Source organism: Callorhinchus milii, unplaced genomic scaffold (assembly GCF_018977255.1).
Source record: "Callorhinchus milii isolate IMCB2004 unplaced genomic scaffold, IMCB_Cmil_1.0 Scaffold1, whole genome shotgun sequence".
NCBI classification, from domain to species: Eukaryota; Metazoa; Chordata; class Chondrichthyes; order Chimaeriformes; family Callorhinchidae; genus Callorhinchus; species Callorhinchus milii.
Window position 1 is genome coordinate 137808189 of NW_024704742.1, and position 20765 is coordinate 137828953.

The window sequence follows — 20765 nt, forward strand, 5'->3', positions numbered from 1 at the left end:
GGCAGCATCAACCTTCATGGTTGCACACTTCAACTCACCAGCCAGTCAGGAACCTGGGTGTCTTGTTCGACCCTCAACTGCCTTTTTGTTCCCCACATCCAAGCCATGACCCGCTCTGCCTTCCCTCACATCCGTAACATTGCCCGACTCTGCCACTACCTCACCCCTCCAGGCTCGACTGTGCAAACCACCTGCTTGTCGGCCTTCCCAACTCCTCCATCCACAGGCTGCAGATAATCCAGAACTCATGTCCTCTCCTGCACCAAACTCCGTGACCCCACCTCCCCCACTCACGCCCTTTCCCTTTCCTTCAGAGGATCCAGTTCAAGATCCTGGTCCTCACCAACAAAGACCTCCATGGCCTCGTCCCACCCTACCTCTGTGACCTCCTAACCCCCTACCAACCCGCACGCTCCCTCCGCTCAGCCGGCTCCGGCTGCTCCATGTCCCCCGACCCACTATCGGCTGGAGAGCCTTCAGCCGCTCTGCCCCCAACCTCTGGAGTTCCATCCCCCAGTCACTCTGCCTCACCCCCTCCTTAGCCTCCTTCAAGTCCCATCTCAAGACCCTCCTCTTCGACCATGCCATCGGCCACCCTTCTTCCCCTCCCTTCTCTCCCCCTGACCCCAGCTCGGGTCTGAAATGCTGTACCCTGTCCAGCCCCTCGGGAGGTCCTCCCGACGCGAAAGGCGCTGTGCACATGTGATCTCGTTGCTGTTGATTCTGAGTCGACAGCCGTAGTGCGATTCGGTGGCTCTGTGACCCCCCAGCGTGAGCCGAGGTTTCCCAGTGTGACCCCCAGCCGCCCGCACGCGGTCCCCACGTGGGCCGTGTGCCCCCTCGTTCCCCCGCGTCCGGTGGGCCGCCCGGCAACTGGGGCCTTGGTCAGGCTTTCGACGCGGTGTCGCTACGCGAAAGGCGGCGACAGTCACATCTTCAAGACTGGGGTGGGTGGACGTGGGTCAGGTCAGGACATCGGGGGGTACAGGGAAAAGGGCGGGTAACTGGGGTTGAGGAGCAGATAATACCATGGAATGGGGGTTCAGGCCTGAGTGGCCTTCTCCCGCTTTTATGTTGAAATAAAATTGCCCCATTTCAGCAGCAAACCTGTAGCCGCAGCTTTGAGGCTCGGGGGGGGGTGGTGGTGGTGGTGGGGGAGGGGGGGTTGGGGGGCAGAGGTGACTGTGCCCGCGGGGGAGGGGGTGACAGGGCCGCGGCCCATGTTGACCGGATGGAAGTGGTCGGCGGCCGCCATGTTGGTGCGGGGCGCGGCGCGGGCTGCGATTGGTCGGCTGTGCGCGGCCGCCATGTTGGTGCGGGGCGCGGCGCGGGCTGCGATTGGTCGGCTGTGCGCGGCCGCCATGTTGGTGCGGGGCGCGGCGCGGCGCGGCGCGGGCTGCGATTGGTCGGCTGTGCGCGGTTCTCCATGTTGTTGCGGGGCGCGGCGCGGCGCGGCGCGTGCTGCGATTGGTCGGCTGTGCGCGGCCGCCATGTTGGTGAGGGTCGGGCACCCCCGTCCCATCCGGCATCCTGATTGGTCTCGGGCCCCGGCCGGCGCGGCGGCGCGGCGTGCGAGTGAGGGGCAGCTGAAGCGTGGCCGCGAGAGGAGCGGGAGGGAGGGAGCCCTGTCTGGTAAGAGCTGTGACAGCAAACAGGGCGCTGAGAGAGAGAGGGAGAGGGGGAGGGAGGGGAGAGAGTGTGTGGTGTTGTGGGCGTCTCTCTCTCTCTCTCTCTCCCGCTCTGTGACTGTGAGAGGCGGGAGCCGTGACTCCATGTCAGTCACTGACTGAGGGGAGAGAGGCCGCGCTTCCCGCTGCCGACTACAGGTGGCGCTGGCGCTGGCGCCCCCCACCAGCCCAGTGATACACCCCCTCACAGTGTCCCCCCCCACAGCCAGGCCACGTGCTAACCACGTGCGTGACCCCCCCCCCTTCCCCTCCCCTTGGTTTGCTTTCGCTGACAAGTAAACACTGGTGCACTTGTCTGTTCTGGTAAATTGGCTCAATTGCGTCCCTGGTATTTGTGTCTGTGACGGCAACTGTCGGGGTTTCAAAGCGAGAGATAAACGTGGAGCAGCCGGAGCCGCCGAGCGGGGGGAGCGGGCGGGGGGAGCGGGCGGGGGGCGGGGGGTGAGGAGGTCACAGAGGTAGGGTGGGGCGAGGCCATGGAGGGCTTTGTAGGTGAGGACCAGGATCTTGAACTGGATCCTCTGAAGGATAGAGAGCCAATGGAGTCGGGCGAGAGTGGGGGAGATGGGGTCACGGAGTTTGGTGCGGGAGAGGACACGGGCGGCAGAGTTCTGGATTATCTGCAGCCTGTGGAGGGAGGAGTTGGGAAGGTCGACACGCAGGGGGTTTGCACAGTCGAGCCTGGAGGTGATGAAGGCACGAACAAGAGTTTCAGTGCCTGAGGGGTGAGGGAGTGGTGGAGTCGGGCGATGTTACGGAGGTGAGGGAAGGCAGAGCGGGTCATGGCTTGAATGTGGGGGAGAAAAGACAGTTGAGACTCGAACAAGACACCCAGGTTCCTGACTGGCTGGCGTGTGCAACCATGGAGGGTGATGGTGCCGGAGCCTGAGGTGCTGAGGGCCAAACAGGAGGGCCTCAGTGTTGTTCACATTCAACTGTAGGAAATTTGCCCTCATCCAGGACTTGATGTCCGACAGACAGTCTGTCAGAACAGCAGTGGTCCTGGAGTTGAGGGTGGGGGCAGAGAGGTAGAGTTGGGTGTCATCCACATACATGTGGAAGTTGACCCCATGTCTGCGGATGATGTCACCGAGGGGGAGAATGTAGATATTAAAGAGGAGACAAGGACAGAGCCCTGGGGGGCGCCAGACGTGACAGTGCGGGGGCTGGAGGAGAAACCGTTAGAGACAACAAAGTGGAGGCGGTGAGAGATAGAAATCGAACCAGGCAAAGGCAGGTCCGCGAAGATTGAGTAAGGCAGAGAGACAGTGTATGAGCATAGAGTGGTCGACAGTGTCGAAGGCGGCAGAGAGGTCGAGGAGGACAAGGAGGCAGTGGGAGCCCTGATCACAGATGTTCAGAATGTCATTAGTGACTGTGACCGGGGCTGTTTCCGTGCTGTGGGCAGCGCAGAAGCCGGATTGGAGGGATTCAAAGAGGGAATGGCGAGAGAGAAAGGAGCGGAGTTGGGACGCGACAACTCGTTCCAGGACCTTTGTAGAGGAATGGGAGGTTAGAGATGGCGCGGTAGCTGGTGAGGAGGGATGGATCCAAGGAAGGTTTTTCAAGATGGGGATGATGACGGCTGTTTTTAGGGGGGTGGGAACTGAACCAATAAGGAGGGATTGATGACATCGGACAGGGGAAGGGCTAGAAGGTGGAGCTGGGAGATGAGGAGAGAGGTGGGGATGGGATCGAGGAGGCAGATGGTGGGTTTGAGTTTGTGGACGGTCTTGGTGAGGGAGGGGGGGTGGGAGAAGGAGTATAGGGGAGTATGGGTGGTGGGTGGGTCATGAGGAAGAGGTGATGTGGGGGTGGCTGTGGACGGGGATGAGGTGGCTGAACGTATCCCCTCGGTTTTAGATTCAAGGAAGTCCAGCATCTCCTTGCAGTTGGAGTTTGAGGAGAGGATGGGCGAGGTATGGGAAGGTGGACGGAGGAGACGGTTAGTGGTGGAAAAGAGAAAGCTGGAGTTGTCCTTTGTCTCCAAGATAACCTTGGAGTAGACGGAGGATTTGGCGGAGGCAAGAGCACAGCGGTAGATTTTTGACAATGCAAATTTATAGGTGTATAGCGTCTCTTGTGTTAGGAAGACGTCCCAAGGCACTTGTTCTTTTCTGCTGTAATCCAGCTGTTTGTTATTGGTGAGCGAGGTGAGGCCTGCTCATCCCCATTAACCCAATTAGATACAAACATTCCACTTCGGGAGCAAGGGTTATCTGCTTCAGACAAGGCCCTCCACACCCCAAACTCTTCTAGGCCCCAAATTGTCAAAGGACAATGCAGACGTGAACCTCACCAGGTGATGGGATGGTGTCTTCAGCAGGACAAGCCCGACCTGAGCTCGTGGCTCTGCCTTCCAGTATCTCTACTTCCTCTGCGTGAGGAATGCCCTGCATTTTCCTTATCACAAGCTACAGGTGCAACTAGAGTGGTTTTAAAGCACTACCTTTGTGGAGTCCTGCAGCTCAGTGGTTAGAGCACTCGCTTTGTAAGTGAGAGACCTGAGTTCAATTCCAGGCAGAGGGCGAAACCTTGGGCAAGTTTCCTTACTCCACACAGAGCCTAATAATAATCCTCCAAAACCAAAAACAATAATAAATTGGTCATTTTCAATCTACGACTGTTTGTGGGACATTGCTGTGCGCAATTGGCTGCCGCGTTCGCCCACAAATATACAGTCAATTCACTTTACAGTGTGTTCTGTGAAGTGCTTTGGGATGTCCTCCCGACGTGAAAAGCGCTATATCAAATGCAAGGATTATTATTATTATTATTAATATTATCATCCAAAACTCTGCAGCTCGTGTCCTCTCCCGCATCAGACTCCATGACCCCCTCACCCCCAATCTCGCCTGGCTCCACTGGTTCTCCATCTCTCAGAGGATCAAGTTCAAAATCCTCGTCCTCATCTTCAAGGACCTCCACAACCTTGCCCCATCCTACCTCTCTGACCTGCTAACCCCTTATTAACATGTCTGCTCCCTCTGCTCTGGAGGCTCTGGCCTGCTCCATTTTCCCGGCCCAGCCCACTATCAGCGATAGTACTCCATTCCACATTCTCTTCATCTGCTCCCCCACCACCACTCGGGTCCTATTCCCTGACTGTTCAGCGCCTTAGGACTTCCTCCTGACGTGAAACGCACTTTACAAATGTAATATTGTATTATGCTGCTGTTCGCTTCCCCCCCGGGGCTCTCTACTCCAATCTCATTCCCTGCTCTCTCCCAATTGTGTCTGTGCTCGAGCCCCCACTGAAGCTCTCTGCTAATCCTATTGCTCTCCTCTCTCTCTCTCTCTTTGTGTCTGTGTCAACAGACTGCCTATCGGACATCAAGTCCTACATGAGGGAAAATTTCCTGTAGTTAAATGTGAACAAGACTGAGGCCCTCCTGATTGACTCGCGCCAGCGCCTCAGCGCCTCAGGCTCTGGCAGCATCAACCTCCATCGTTGTACACTTCAACTCACCAAGCCACCAAGTCAGGATCCTGGGTGTCGTGTTCAACCCTCAGCTGTCTTCTTCCCCACATTCAAGCCATGACCCGCTCTGCCTTCCCTCACCTCCGTAACATCGCTCGTCTCCGCCACTACCTCACCCCTCAGGCCACTGAAACTCTTGTTTATGCCTTCATCACCTCCAGGCTCGACTATGCAAACCCCCTGCGTGTCGGCCTTCCCAACTCCTCCCTCCACAGACTGCAGATAATCCAGAACTCTGCAGCCCGTGTCCTCTCCCGCAACAAACTCCGTGACCCCATCTCCTTCATTCTCGCCCGACTCCATTGGCTCTCTATCCTTCAGAGGATCCAGTTCAAGATCCTGGTCCTCACCTCCAAAGCCCTCCATGGTCTCGCCCCACCCTATCTCTGTGACTTCCTAACTCCTTACCAACCCGCCCGCTCCCTCCACTCAGCCGGCTCCGGCTGCTCCATGTCCCCCACCCCACCCGCCCACTATTGGCGGGAGAGCCTTCAGCCACTCTGCCCCCAACCTCTGGAATTCCATCCCACAATTACTCTGCCTCGCCCCCTCCTTAGCCTCCTTCAAGTCCCACCTCAAAGCCCTCCTCTTCGACCATGCCAATGGTCACCTCCCTTCTCCTCCCCTCCCTTCTCCCCCCTTGATCCCAGCTTGGGTCTGAAATTCTGTACACTGTCCAGCGCCTTGGGACGTCCTCCCGACGTGAAAGGCGCTATACATATGTAATCTTGTTGTTGTTGTTGCTTGTCCTAGCTCTCTAGTCTAATCCCATTCTCCTGCTCTTTCCCCATCGATGGTGACTATTAAGAAACTAGTAACAGTACGTGACAGTAATTGTGAAACACTTTGAGAGGTTTCCGTAATAGAGGTTTCTATTAAAATACAAGTTCTTCCTTGGATCATGTCTAAAGCTGTGAAGTAATCCACTGATTTGAAGGGTTGTGTGCCTCGCTATTTCCCAGACTTCAGATAGATTTGATCCTTCTTATGTGTCTCAAAAGTTCATTTTAGTCACACAGCTTAATCTGTCAGAAGCATTCCGTGCCAACTTTCATTGTGACGTCTTGGCTCAGGAGGTAACTGTCTCGTCTCTGGATCAGGAGACTGTAATAATAATAATAATAATCCTTGAATTTGGTATACAGCAACTTGCGCCCAACAATTTATATAACGCCCTCCACGCAGGGTCGTGTCTCAGAGCGCTTAGCAGTGGCGGAGCCTAACTCCGAGCCAGGGGTAGTGGCCGTAAGCATGGTTGAAGAGGAAGATTTTCAGGTTGGACTTGAAAAACGGGAGAGAGGGGGCAAGGCGGAAGGATTGAGGAAGAGTGTTCCGGAGTTTCGGGGTGTAGTGGCAGAAAGCACGACCTCTGATGGTGGGGCAGAGAGTGTGGGGTATGAGCAGTGCCAGTCAAGCGGAGCCTCCAGGTGGTGGATTGAAGAGTGAAGAGGTAGGGAGGTGCCAGAGAGTGAAGGGATTTGAACACGAGTGTAAGGATCTTCAACTCAATCCATTCAGTGATGGGAAGAACTGGTGAGATGTGGGTACGGAGTCTGGTCCCGGTCAGTATGCGGGCGGCAGAGTTCTGAGTGAGCTGGATCTCTTGAATGGTAAAGCTGGGGAGACCGGCGAGGAGTGCGTTTGAGTAATCCAAGTGGGAGGTGACAAATGCATGCACAAGGGTTTCGGCTGCATTTGGGATAAGGTAGGTCAGATGTTGCAGGCAATGTTGCACAGGTGGAAGAAGGCGGTCCTGGTCAGGAACCGGATGTCGGGGAGGAACAACAGCTGAAGGTTGAACTGGATGCCTTGATTGTGCACTGGTTCGGTGAGTGTGAGGGAGAGACCAAGGAGGTTGAGCAGTTCAGATCTGCAGGAGTGAAGATGTTGACAGAAACCAAGGAGTATGGCTTCCTTCTTGTCCACATTCCACGTGCAGGAAGTTTACACTCATCCAGGCCTTGAATTCTGCCAGACAAGCTGTTAGAACATCGTCAGACTTGGAGTATTAATACATGCATGCGGATGACACCCAAACTTACTTTGCTTCCTTTGCATGCATGCATGTATGTACGTAAGTACATACATACATGTTTGCAGATGACATCGCCCCGAGGGAGCGTATAGATGAGGAAAAGAAGAGGGCCAAGGATGGAGCCCTCTGTTACCCCTCAGGTGTCCGAGCAGAGGGGGGAGGAGAAACCATTTGCTGAGGTGAAATGGAAGCGGTTGGTTCTGTAGGACTAGAACCATGTGAGTGCGGTCCCACTAAGGTGGATGGGGGAGGAGAAGCAGTGGCGGAGGATGGCATGGTCGACTGTCGAACGCGGTAGAGCGATCCATGAGGATGAGGAGGCAGATGGATCCCTGGTTACAGATAAAGAGGATGGCCTTTGTGACTTTGACAAGCGCTGACTCTGTGCTGTGATTTAGCGCTTTATTACATCTTCGAGACGTCTCAAAGCGCATCACAGAATATACTGTAAAGTGAATTGAATGTATATTTTGTGGGCGAAACGCGGCAGCCAATTGTGCACAGCAGCGTCCCACAAACAGTCGTGGATCGAGTGACCAAATTATTATTACAATTTTTTTGAAGGCACTATTAACCCCGGAAAACTGATCGTCAATCGACTAACAAAAAGTTTCCTTCTTACTGCTAGGTAAACAGAGGCATGTGGAGGCGTATCACATCTTCGAGATGACTCAAAGCCCTTCAAAGAATATACTGTAAAGTGAATCAACTTTATTTTGTGGGAGAAAATGTACAATAGATTGGTATTCCGAGTGATATTAGGAGGAGCGGTGCATTGTCAGAGGTGCCGTGCTTTGAGGATGTTTGAGGTCCCATCTATCTGCGTTTTCAGGTCAAAATTAAGGATCTTGCAGGGCTATTGGAAAAGAGAAGGGAGTTCCCCTGGTGTGCTGGCCGCCAGTCCTCCAGATTAATCGCTCATTTGTTCTTGTGTTGTTTCTGGGACTTTCTTGGGTGCAAAATGTCCGCCACATATTCTGAACAACGACTCACTACATGTGACATTTTGAATCATTCAGTTGTGGTAAACTGCTCGGAAAAAAAATCATATCTTGCCTGTAATCCGCTCCATGTTATTGCTACTAAATAGAGATTTGCTGCAAAATGTCTGTCACTTTCCTCCCTCCAGCATTCGTTCCTTCTGGTGATTTGTTAAAGCGAACTTCTTGAAACATCTGTAAATCCTTCCCCTGGCTATCTACATCTGTGTTATGTGTATTAGTATTATATCTGTGAGAGAACACAGACCCACATCCCTCCAGCCTCCATCCTCCAGCCTGGTGCTTGTGCTCCTCCCCACTATCACATAGCCTTCTATTAATAATCCTTCCATTTGATTTTTTGGCCCCTTTTCACGTGAGTTGGAGAATGCTAAGACATCTCAAAGCGCTTCACAGAATATTGCAACCGTATATTTTGTGGGCAAAATGTGGCAGCCAATTGCGCGGAGCAGCATCCCACCAACAGTCATGGATTGAANTTTTTTTTGAGGGATTATTACCCCCAGAAAACGATCCACCAATCTGCTGACAATCGTGTTTCTACTCACTGCTAGGTAAACAGGTGTGTGGGGTAAAAAAAAATCTTGCCTAAGGCTTCTTTAGTGCTGGAAGATACTACCTACCTCACTCCAAAAGCCACTGAAACCCTGGTCCATTCCTTTGTCACCTCTCAGCTGGACTATTCAAATGCCCTCCTCGCCGGTCTCCCCTCCACTACCATCCATAAAATCCAGGTTATACAAAACTCTGCCGCCCGCATTCTTACCCGCACCCCGATTACCCCAGTCCTGGCCAGACTGCACTGGCTGCCTGTCCCAGAGAGGATCGACTTCAAGATCCTCACCCTTGTCTTCAAATCCCTCCACTCTTCTGCGCCCCCCCCGACCTCTCTGATCTCCTCTCTCCTCAAATAGTGCCCGTTGCCTTCGTTCCACCGGGTCTCTCCTCCTTGTTCCCCGAGTCCTCGGCTCCACCCTCGGTGGTTGTGCCTTCAGCCACTACACACCGAAGCTCTAGAACTCCCTTCCTCACTACCTTTGCCCTCTCTTCCTATTTTTAGATCTTGGCTGAAGACCTTTCTTTTCGACTGCGCCTTTGGTCACCTTCCTCCCCTCCCCGAGGGACACATTTCACCCACAAATATACAGTCAATTCACTTTATTCTATTCTGTAAAGCGCTTTGAGATGTCTAGAAGACGTAAAATGCGCTATATCAAATGCAAGGATTATTATATATATTTTTATTCTACTTACCTAATGCTGGAGAGTATTAGTTGTGGGTTGGGGGCCCCAGAGTGGCTATAACTGCTGGAATTTAACCAGCTAAAACCACATCACTTGCTGTTGAGAGCACTGTCTGGTAAACGTTTTCCCGAGTGTCCACTTCCTATTGCAGTTTTGTGTTGCTGGATTAACAGGAGCCGAGTAGGAAGAATGGCTGCCCCAGTGACTGCTCCTGTGATTGCAGACCATCTGGTCCCTCTATATCTTGGTGACATGTTTGCCATCACATTGTCCATCTCAGAGACCTTCAAACTATAAAATTGGTGGTGAGAATGGGAAAGTCATTTGGTATTGTTTTGGTAAAGTTGTCACATGGCCAGAATCTTAGACACCAATTAAATACCATCTCGCCATTCAGCAATTAACTAAGTATCACAGGAAGCTGCCTCAAATTGTGGGATGAATGTAAAATTATTATTTAGTCTAAAACTTTGTTGAGAGTTTGATAACAATTGGGACATATGTAACATTTACTTTGTTCCAAGCAATATTTGATCTTGTTATGTGTTGTGTGATAACTTTTAACCTATTTCTTCATGAGCATTTCACTGGAGGACAGCCAGGAAGATTGCCTTGGATCAGAACAGACTGTGACATGTTTTATTTCTTTAACAGTCTGCTGAATCTGTTCTCTGTTCCCTTCACGCCATTGCAACTTTTTATGTTTGGTCAACAAGGCCATCATTGCCAAACCAAATCATTGAGAGTTCCACATCTATTTGTCTGGCATGGAATAGTTTGTGGAGAGATGCATCCTGTTCATCCAATGCTGGAGTGTATTAAGTACAGGGTGTAAGAGTTAAGCTAAAACTGCAGTCTACTACAGTAGAGCACTGACAAGCTTCCTGCTGCTTGTCCAACTATGACCACCCTACAACCCGTTAGGGCTTTGGTTTGCAGGGATAACAGGATCTGAGTGGGAAAATTCCATGTCCCCAATGACTGCTCTACCCATCCCAAGTCCTGCGAATGAGGCATGCTGGCTGGTCTGTCATTAGCATGTACTATATACCGGTCTCGCTCGGGAACTAGTAAGACTGCCACAAAGATCAACTCAATTCCATTCAATATTCCTTTGTTTTCAGATTTCCAGCATTTACAGTATTTTGTGTTTTGTCCAACATTCCTTTGCTCGGCACTTCACCTTGGAGCTAACGTTCTCTTAAGAGACTCTGCTTACCTCCACCCCCACCGTGGATTGATAGTCATTGCAGTTTATAGGAGTGAGGTGATTTGGAATGAAAATTAAAATTGCCATTTAATTACCAGTGAAACAACAAACTGAGGTCCTGGCTGCTTGAACTAGTGGACACTAAAAATCTCATGACACAGTTGGAAAAGAGAAGAGAGTTTCTGGCTGATGATCCCCCAGATAAAACTGGTCCTTGTCACATACAAAATGGCAGCTGCCTTTGCCTAGGATTTTTTTTTGACAGTTAGTACAGCAAAAAGCATTTTGGCTTTGTGGCATGATAAAGTGCTATAAAAATACGAAGTCTTTTGTCTAAATGGGGAGGGAAGGAGGGGTAGGAGCAGTTTCTCAGAACAATCAGCTTTTATTCTAAGGTCAAATTCTTACTGGGATTATGGAGTACATTTCGACTTAATTTCCCCTACCTACCGCCATTCCACCTGCTTAAGATTTGGAGCGTATAAAGCTGCTATCACCTGATTCCGAACTCTCACTTGTGAAATGCGTGTTTGTGAACTGCGTGTTTGTAGGGAAAGGGTTGTGCTTTGTCTGCTGTTCACTAAATTCTCTTATCTTGTTTCTCCATAGGCTGACAGCAAGCGCCTTGGACGTGATGTTATTTGGACGTGATGTTATTTGGGTGACTGCGCTCGCTATCTGAGCCAAGCCGTAAGCCCTCGTGATGCCCTTGCTCCCAAGTCTCCTTCAAATCTCCTCATTGGCCAGTTTGTTTTCTTTGGAACGATTCCCCAAGCGGTTAATGCTGAATCTTCTAATTCTCGTTTAATGAAAGGCTTACACTAAAGAAAGTTCTTGTGCCAACTTGCCCCCCCCCCTCACCACCCCCACATTCCACATGAGTCTCCGAGTGATTTTGCAAGGTCTTGGTGCAGTGAATGTTAATGATTCCTGCACTCCATAACCAGCAATTGCAATGTTGACTGTGAGGTGTTCTCCAATCCTGATCAGACTTGATTTACCCCTTTGAACCCTGTGTCTTCTGACTTCCCATGAGCTGCCCGGCCACCTGGATGTTAGCAGCCTTCGCTGGACTCAACATCTCGGCTGCTCGTTACCACTTTTAGCCGAAGATCTGGCAACTGGGAAATGGCCTCTCCTGCAATCATCCACTTTACTCCTATCGACTATGTCATCTTTGTCCTGCTCCTGGTCCTGTCCTCTGCTATCGGACTGTTCTACGCCCTCTATGGCGGGAAACAAAGGACCACGCAGGAATTCCTGCTCGCCGATCGCAGCATGGGCTTCCTGCCGGTAGCTCTGTCGCTCCTCGCCACCTTCCAGTCAGCGGTGGCCATCCTCGGCGTCCCGGCTGAAATTTACAGGTTCGGCACCGAATACTGGTTCCTCGGCTGCTCCTACTTCCTGGGACTCCTCATCCCAGCTCACATCTTCCTTCCTATGTTCTACCGGCTCAGACTTACCAGCACCTATGAGGTAAGAGGGCATTGGTTACTCAGCGATCCCTCGGCAAAACGGACGGCGGCGGGAGGGGGATGACGGCAGCCAGGTATGGGGAAGGGGCAGAGTCGGAGAGACAGCACCAGGGAAGGAAAGGGAGAGGGGCAGCAGAGGGAGGGAACAGAGGGAGCGAGAAGAGGAACCGAGGCTGGGAGGGGCAGAGGGATAGAGAGAGCCAGGAGAAAAATATTAGTACTGTATAGAAACTGGCTTCTAAATTAAGAATTTTTCACAATTCGTCATTTTAGTAATAATACTTGCATTTGATGCAGCTCATCACGTCTTTGAGACGTCTCAAAGCGCTTCACAGAACATACTGTATATTGTGTGGGTGAAAGACCATGGTATTCAGACTAGGACACTGAGGAATTGTTTTAGTCTCCTTCACTGCCTCTCTGTGTTGTGCCACTTGTGTTGTTTTAGTGAGCTAAAAAATTAAGTTACCAATTCACAGATGCCTTACAGTTTGGCTGCTGTCCTGTTACAGTGAGGCTGGAGGACACAACACAACCAAAATAGAGGTGGTCAGTAAGTAACCTGATTCTCAGTTATTTGCAGAGCGGTGAGAGATTATATAAACTTCAGTGGTGAGCCCAATATCCACAATGATTCTGAATATGAAAACAGTGCAGATATCAGGTCATCACACAAAACACATTATACCGTCTTTGCAAATCATTGGGAGTTATACAGTTACTATAGTGTAACTGTGCAAGTCAGCCATTTCTCCTCCCCCACACAGTGACTCTTTGCCTCTATTTGTCTCTCCCCTTTCTACTCTCTTTCGTCTTCCCTTTATATATCTCTATATATCTCTCTCGCTGTGTCTTTCAGACTCCTCTCTTTATCTTTTGTGTCTTCTGACTTTTTTTCGTGCTTACGGTCACCTCCCCCTTCTTCCCGGCTCGGCATTGCTTATCGTTCTGAGACACTAACCCTCGTGAAAGTTGCTATATAAATGCAAGTTGTTGTTTTTAACTCTGAAATCTCTGTAATTGTCTGTCTCTCTCTCGCTCATCTCCCTTCCTCCCACCCTCCATTCTCTCTTTTATCTATATAACAGATCTATGTCAGTTTGCTCCATCTTGTGCTGCTGGGTAGAGAAAAGGTTGCTGCTGATTACAGTGCTTGCATATGTGATGGCAGATTTCTCCACTAAATTTCAAAGCCACTTTATCTCCTCTGGATCTGCAGTTATCTGAGATGTGGATGTACATTACATATCAAGAAAAAAAGGCTCGTCAAAGGTAGGGTAGGGCCAAATAAGGACCAAAGGTGAAATCTTATTGTGGAGGCAGAGGGCACGGCTGATGTACTGAATGAGTACTTTGCATCTGTCTTCACAAAAAAATGGATGCACCAAATGCCGCAGTATCAGAGGAGAGGGGAGAGGAAATACATAGGATAAGTATAAACGGAGAGGAAGTACTGAAAAGGTTGACTGGGCTGAAGGTGATAGGTCGCCTGGTCCGGACGGGATGCAGCCGAGGTTACTATGGGAGGTACGGGTACAAATAGCGGAGGCTTTGGCTACAATTTTTCAATCTTCATTGAACACAGGAGTGGTGCCCGAGGACTGGAGAGTGGCCAATGTGACTCCATGTACAAAAAGGGACAGGAGGACAAACCTGGGAACTACAGGCCAGTCAGCCTAACATCAGTAGTGGGGAAACTCCTGGAGACTATAATCCAGGACAGAATAATAATCCCTCCAAAATAATAATAAATTGGTCATTTTCAATCCATGACTGTTTGTGTGGACGTCCTCCCGACGTGAAAGGCGCTCTATAAATGGAATCTTGTTGTTGTTGTTGTGTGACACTACTATGCGCAATTGGCTGCCGCGTTTCGCCCACAGATATACGGTCAATTCATTTTACAGTCTATTCTGTGAAGCGCTTTGAGATGTCGAGAAAACGTGAAGAAGTGCTATATCAAATGCAAGGATTATTATTATTATCAATAAATCTTCACTTAGAAGAATATGGGTTAATTAGGGACAGCCAACATGGATTTGTTAAAGGCAAATCTTGTCTAACAAATCTAATAGAATTTTTCGATGAGGTAACGGAGAGGGGATAATGGTAGTGCAGTTGATGTAGTTTATATGGATTTTCAAAAGGCCTTTGACAAAGTGCCACATGAAAGACTTGTAAGAAAGATAGAAGTCCACGGTATAAAAGGGACAGTGGCAGCGGATCCAGAACTCACTGGGAGACAGAAAGCAGAGAGTTGTGGTGAACGGCTGCTTTTCTGACTGGAGGGAAGTGTACAGTGGTGTCCCCAGGGATCGGTATTAGGACCACTGCTCTTCTTAATATACATAAATGATCTGGACTTGGGTATAGCAAGTACCATTTCCAAGTTTGCGGACGACACAAAGTTAGGGAGGGGGTAAACAGTGAGAAGGATAGGAGCCAACTGCAGGAAGACATAGACAGAATAGTAAAATGGGCGACACATGGCAGATGAGTTTCAATGTGGAGAAATGTGAGGTAATTCATTTTGGTAGAAAGAATGAGGGGCAATATAGGCTGATAATACAATCTTAAAGGGGTAAAAGAACAGAGAGACCTGGGGGTGCAGGTAAATGAATCCTTGAAGGTGGCAGGACAGGGAGATAAGGCTGTAAAAAGGGCATATGGGATACTGGGCTTTATAAATAGGGGCATAGAGTACAAGAGTCAGGAGGTTATGATTAACCCATATAAACACTGGTTAGGCCTCAGTTAGAATACTGCCCCAGTTCTGGGCCCCACACTATAGGAAGGATGTTAAGGCATTGGAAAGGGTACAGAGGAGATTTACGAGGATGGGACCAGGAATGAGGGACCGTGATGATGAGGAAAGGCTGGAGAGGCCGGGATTATCCTCATTGGAGCAGAGAAGGTTACGAGGACCTAATAGAGGTCTTCAAAATCATGAGGGGATTTGATGGGTTAGAAAGGGAAAAACTGTTCCCACTGGTGGGTGTGTCGGTGACTCAAGGTCACAGATTCAAAATAATCTCTAAAAGAAGTAGGTGAGAAGTAAATTTTTCACGCAGCGAGTTGTTCGAATCTGGAACATTGCCTGAAAGGGCGGTCGAGGCCGATTCGATAACTACTTTTAAAAACGCGGTGGACGGGTATTTGAGGAGGACGGGTTTGCAGGTTATGGGGAAAGGGCTGGGGAGTGGGATTAACATTAATTGCTCTTTTCAAAGAGCCGCACAGACTCGATGGGCCGAATGGCCTCTTTTTGTGCTGTACGATTCTAAGATTCTACTGTGTCAGCCTGGGAGCACTCTTACCTCTGGATCTGGTTGTGAAAGATGATCTAGAGAGTTCATCTCTCTCTAGTTTTTGAAGTTTCAGTCCATGCTGACATTACCGTGCAATGCTGGAGGAGCTTTCCATTGCCACGTCTTTTGGAAAAGATGTTAAACCAAGATCCCATTTTGGATGTTACTTGCTGAGGTGGATGTTGAATAAAAAGAGAACTTCTCCCAGTATCCTGGCCAACAATCCCCCAGTTAAAATTGGCCATTAATTACATGGCTGTTTGTGGGGTATAATATGAGTAAAAATTGGCTGCCATATTTAATCTTCAAATGCACAGTCCCTACACTAAACAGCAAATTCTATGAAGTGCTTTGAACCAAGTTCAACAACGTGATGAGGTGCTATATCAATTCCAGAAATTGCAGCTCAGGGGAAGTCGCAAAGCCCACCAATACTAAACTGGTACTAGTTTATTCAATGAAGATAGCTATTTTGATCCCAGTTCCCTGCTCTATCCGTTTACGTTCTTCCTCTTGAAATTCTTATTCCCTCTTAAATTCTTCTCATGCTTAAAGAGTACAAAATGTGCTTGGTGGAGTCACTGAGCAGTGACAGTTTGAGGATTGAGATTGACCTTGTGTTTGGTCCAACGCCTTATCACTTCGAAACATCTCAAATTTGTGTCACACCTTGAGTTACTTTGAAGTTCGGTGACCGTTGCTCTGTAGGTAAATGTAGAATTAATCTGATATCTGGATTTCAGATTACCGGAGACGTCAAAAGAGCTCCCTGCGTTTTGGAAATAGTGTCACGGGATTTTTTAACATCCATCTCGCTTTATCGTTTCATCTGAAGGATGAGAGTCAGAGTACCTCTGACAATGCAGTACCTCTCTATCTAGTCTGTGAGGTTAAATGTGAATGCATTAAAGTGTCAGCTTGGCTCCGGGTCAGAAGGTTGTGGCTTCAAGCCCCATGTTGGAGACCTGAGCTCACAGTCCGAGCTGACGCGCCTTGTGGGATGTTAAAATGAGATCACATTCGTCTGTTGAACAGCTGCGATCTTAAAAAAGAGAAGGAAATTTCTCCTAATGTCCTGACCAACAATCCTCCAGGTTGTTCAGCCGTTTACCCCATGGTATTTGTGCCAAAATGGTTGTGTTTAACTGCAAAAAAAGTCACTTCAGATAAGACATTAAACTGAGCTCCCGTCTGTCTGCCTGGCCAGGATCTCTCTGTCAGGTGGACATTAAAGATCCATTGGCTTTCGAAAAGAGAAGACTGGTTTGGCCGAGTGGCCTGTTTTTGTGTTGTAAATTCTGCGGAAATGTTTGTGAGACTGGGTTGTGGCTCGTTCCCTCACATCAGCATGACTACTCACCCCTCTTCCCCTGTGTTTTTTCCACAGTACCTGGAACTCCGCTTCAACAAAGCCACTCGACTGTGTGGGACGCTGACCTTTATCTTTCAGATGGTGAGTGCAGCGCGCTGATGGACAATTGCGGTGGATCACTCAATTGAAAGCGGGCACGAGCTGCTCGACTGGAATCCAAACCATGTCACAACAGCAACAACGTGCACTTTCCACACAGGGTCAGTGTCTCAAAGCCCTTCTCAGAGTCAAAGGAGAATACCAAGCAGGGCTTTGACCACAACAGCAACAACTTTCATTTCAAGAATTATAGAATTATACAGCACAAAAGGAGGCCATTCGGACCATCATGTCTGTGCCGACCACCAAATAGTGGGAAGGAGATGGATGAGTAAATCTGCAAGCAGATTTCAGACAGATGTAAAACCAATAAGAGTAGTGATAATGGGAGACTTCAGTTATCTTAACATAGTCTCACAAAATAACAGTGTAAAGGGCAAGGAGGGGGAAGGATTCCTGAAATGTGTGCAGGATAACCTTCTGGATCAGTATATTTCCAGCCCAATGAGGAAGGAAGCAATGCTGGATCTAGTTCTGGAGAATGAAATGGGGCAAGTGGAGCAGGTTTCAGTAGGAGAGCAGCTGGACAACTAATCAATTAGGTTTAGAGTATTTATGGAAAGGGACAAGGAGCAATCAAAGGTAAAGGTACTGAACTGGAAGAGGGCTTATTTCAGTGAGTTAAAAAGAGATCTAGCTAATGTGGACTGGAACGAAAGATTTGCAGATAAAACAGCTAACGACCAATGGGAAGCCTTCAAAGAGGAGAAAGTTCGGGGACAGAACAAATACATTCCCACAAAGGGGAAAGGAGGGTATCCAAATATCTCTGAATAAATAAGGAAATTCAGGTTAAAATAATACAGAAAAAGGAGGCTTATGATAAATGTTAGGCCCAAAATACAGAAGATAATCAAATAGAATATAGAAAGTACAGAGAGAACTGAAAAAGGAAATAAGGGGAGCAAAGAGATTGTATGAGAAACGATTAGCGGGTATAAAAAGGAACCCTAAGGTAATTTGTAAGCACATAAAGAATAAAAGGTTAGTCAAAGGTAGGGTGGGTCCAATTAGGGACCAAAGAGGAAATCTTGTGGAGGCAGAGGGCATGGCTGTTGGTCTGAATGAATAGTTTGCATCTGTCTTCACAAAAGAAGAGGATGCAGCCAATGCCACAGCTTTGGAGGAGAGAATAGAGAAATTGGAATAGGATAAGAATAAACCGAGAGGAGATACTACAAAGGTTGTCGTTGTTCAAAGTAGATAAGTATCCCGGTCCGGATGGTTTCCATCCTAGGTTACTGAGGGAAGTAAGGGTGGAAATAACAGATTTATGTATGTTAGCTCCCAGACCGCTGCTCTTTTTCTCCTTTTAGCCAGGGGACTGGGGAAAGGCAGATGTTACTCCTATTTTTAAGAAAATAACAAAAGTTAGTTTGACGTCCATTGTGGGTAAATTATGGAGACTCTTATTAAGGATAAAATCATGGAGCATCTGAACAGAAATAAAATCATAAATGATAGCCAATATGAGTTCATGAAGGGAAGGTCTTCACAATCTAATTTACTGGGTTTTTTTGACTTTGTGACAAGGGAGCTTGATAAGGGTAAGGCTGTGGACGTTGTATATCTAGATCTAAGCGCTCTGAGATGTCGTCTGGCGTGGAGGGCGCTATATAAATCCAAGTTGTTGTTGTTGTTGTAAGTAAGGCCATTGATACAGTTTCTCTTGAGAGGCTGGTACTGAAAGTTTAAAAAAAAGTGGGAATCAGTGGAGGTATATTACATTGGATACACAATTGGTTGACCAGAAGAATCCAGATGGTGGTGACGGAAAATGTTCCACAAGGGTCTGTATTGGGACCTCTTTTGTTCAATATTTTTATAAATGATCTGGAACTAGGAATTGCGAGCACAAGTGGCTAAGTTTACAGATGGCACCAAGCTAATGAAGATGGTTGATTGCGAATCTGAACAAGACAGGTTATAGGAGGATTTGAATATACTTGGGAATTGAGCAGATCGGTGGCAGATGAAATTCAGTGTGGAGAAATGTAAAGTACTTCCCACGTGGACACACAAGCCTGGAAGTGACTATTATTTGGATGGAAGGAAAATAATATGTATGGAAAATGAAAAGGACTTGGGGGTCCTGATTGACAATAAACTGAATGTGTCCCAATAATGCTCTGTGGCAGTGAGTAAAGCAAACCAGGTGTTGGTATTAAAAGATCAATAGCAGCCGAAATAGTGAGGTAATCCTGCCATTGTATAAATCTTTGGTGAGACCATACTTAGAGTATTGTGTGCAGTTCTGAACGCCGCAGTACAAAATGGATATTGGGAAATCGAGAAGATACAGAAGACAGCAACCAAAATGACTGAGGGACTGGAAGGACTGAATGATAAGGAGCGACTGAGAAAAATGTTCACCCTGGAAAAGAGAAGATTGAGAGACAACATGATAGCTGTCTTTAAAATTCTAAAGGGGCTAGACAATATAGATCATGACAGGCTGTTTCAACTTGTCAGATATAGTAGAACCAGAGGACACAGCCTGTGATTGAAGGGGGGTAAATCAGAACCCATGTACCAAACCCTACTTCAGTAGCAAATAGTGAACCTGTGGAACAGGCTTCCTAGGGAGACTGTTGAAGCAGGAAGTGTTGATTCTTTCAAACAGATAAGATAGTTTTTTTTTAGGAAATAACATTATGGGATATAGCATAAAGGTAGCTTGAGACATATGTACATGCGACCGCCAGGAAGGTGGAAGGCGAACTAAATGGACCTTGGTCTTTCTTCGTCCAGCATTTCTTATGTTCTTATGTTCTTATATGTTTAATATTTGACCACTTAGTATTCAACTGTTTCCTCTCCTTATTATATTTCACGTCCTCCCGACATGATAGGTGCTATACAAATGTAATTTTGTTCTGTATTCTTCCTTCTAAAATATAGTACCTCACAGTTTTCTGCATTATTTAGCTGCATCGCTCTGCCCAATCTACTAGTCTGCTATGTCCTTCTGAATTTCCTTACAGTATTCTTCCCTGTTAGCTACACTCCCTGTTATTGTCATCTACAGATTTAGGACTTTGGGCCGTCATTGCAGAATTCAGATAATTTATTTATCAAGTGCAAGGATTATTATTATGTTATATGTTAAAGATCCTACTATTAGAAACTAGAAGGGCGTTTTTCCCGGTGTCCTGACCATCAATCTTAATCGTTCATTTCGCCTCATGGTTGTTGATGTGATAATGCTTTGCACAAAAAAAATGTTTTTACCTACAAAAAACTACTCTTGACAGAAACTCCCCGTGAGGTGTTTTGAGACTGTTTGTCGTAATAAAATGCTGTGAAAATGTAAGATCTTTCTTCATGTGCTATCCATACATCCACAAAAGTCAATCCACTTTACAGTATATCCTGTGAAGCACTTTGGGACGTCCTCTTGACGTGAAAGGCGCTATACCAAATTTTTTGGGGGTGGCGGGACGGGGAGTTGATCAGCCAGCCCATTCCGACAAATGGGGAAACCCATCACCATGCCTAAGAGTATCCAAACCCAACTGAGAATTCCACGCATCCCACCTACACATGGAAATCCCAGAGATAGATTGTTGGAATGGAATGTGCACTCACCCTGGAGGGAAGCATCCTGCTTACCTAATTCCAGAGTATTAGGCGCAGGTTGGCAAGAGCCATGGTTTGGGGACCCCGAGTGTGCGTTGGGGTATGACTGGAATCTAACCAGCTAAAACCACATAACTTGCCATTGATATCACTTGCCATCATTTTCCCACTGCTTGTCCAGCTCGGACCACCCTACCTGTTAGGGCTTTGGCTTTCAGGGTTAACAGCTGCTGAGTGGGAGGATTCCCTGCCCCTAGTGAGTGGTCTGGCTT

At 48.2% G+C, this 20765-nt stretch overlaps 1 protein-coding gene across 2 annotated transcripts in view; it reads left to right on the forward strand.

The window, feature by feature from the left end:
• The first annotated feature begins 1562 nt into the window (after nt 1–1562).
• Nucleotides 1563–20765, forward strand: part of slc5a6a (solute carrier family 5 member 6a) — a 37966-nt gene continuing 18763 nt past the window's right edge. The window contains exons 1-3 of one of the 2 annotated variants that reach the window (XM_007908903.2): nt 1563–1632; nt 11270–12136; nt 16831–16896. In XM_007908903.2, coding sequence (XP_007907094.1) covers nt 11789–12136; nt 16831–16896 — 414 coding nt within the window. In that variant the 5' untranslated portion in view covers nt 1563–1632; nt 11270–11788. Of the gene's footprint in view, nt 1633–11176; nt 12137–16830; nt 16897–20765 lie in introns of those variants that run through there. The other variant, XM_042336210.1, reaches the window with a different exon arrangement.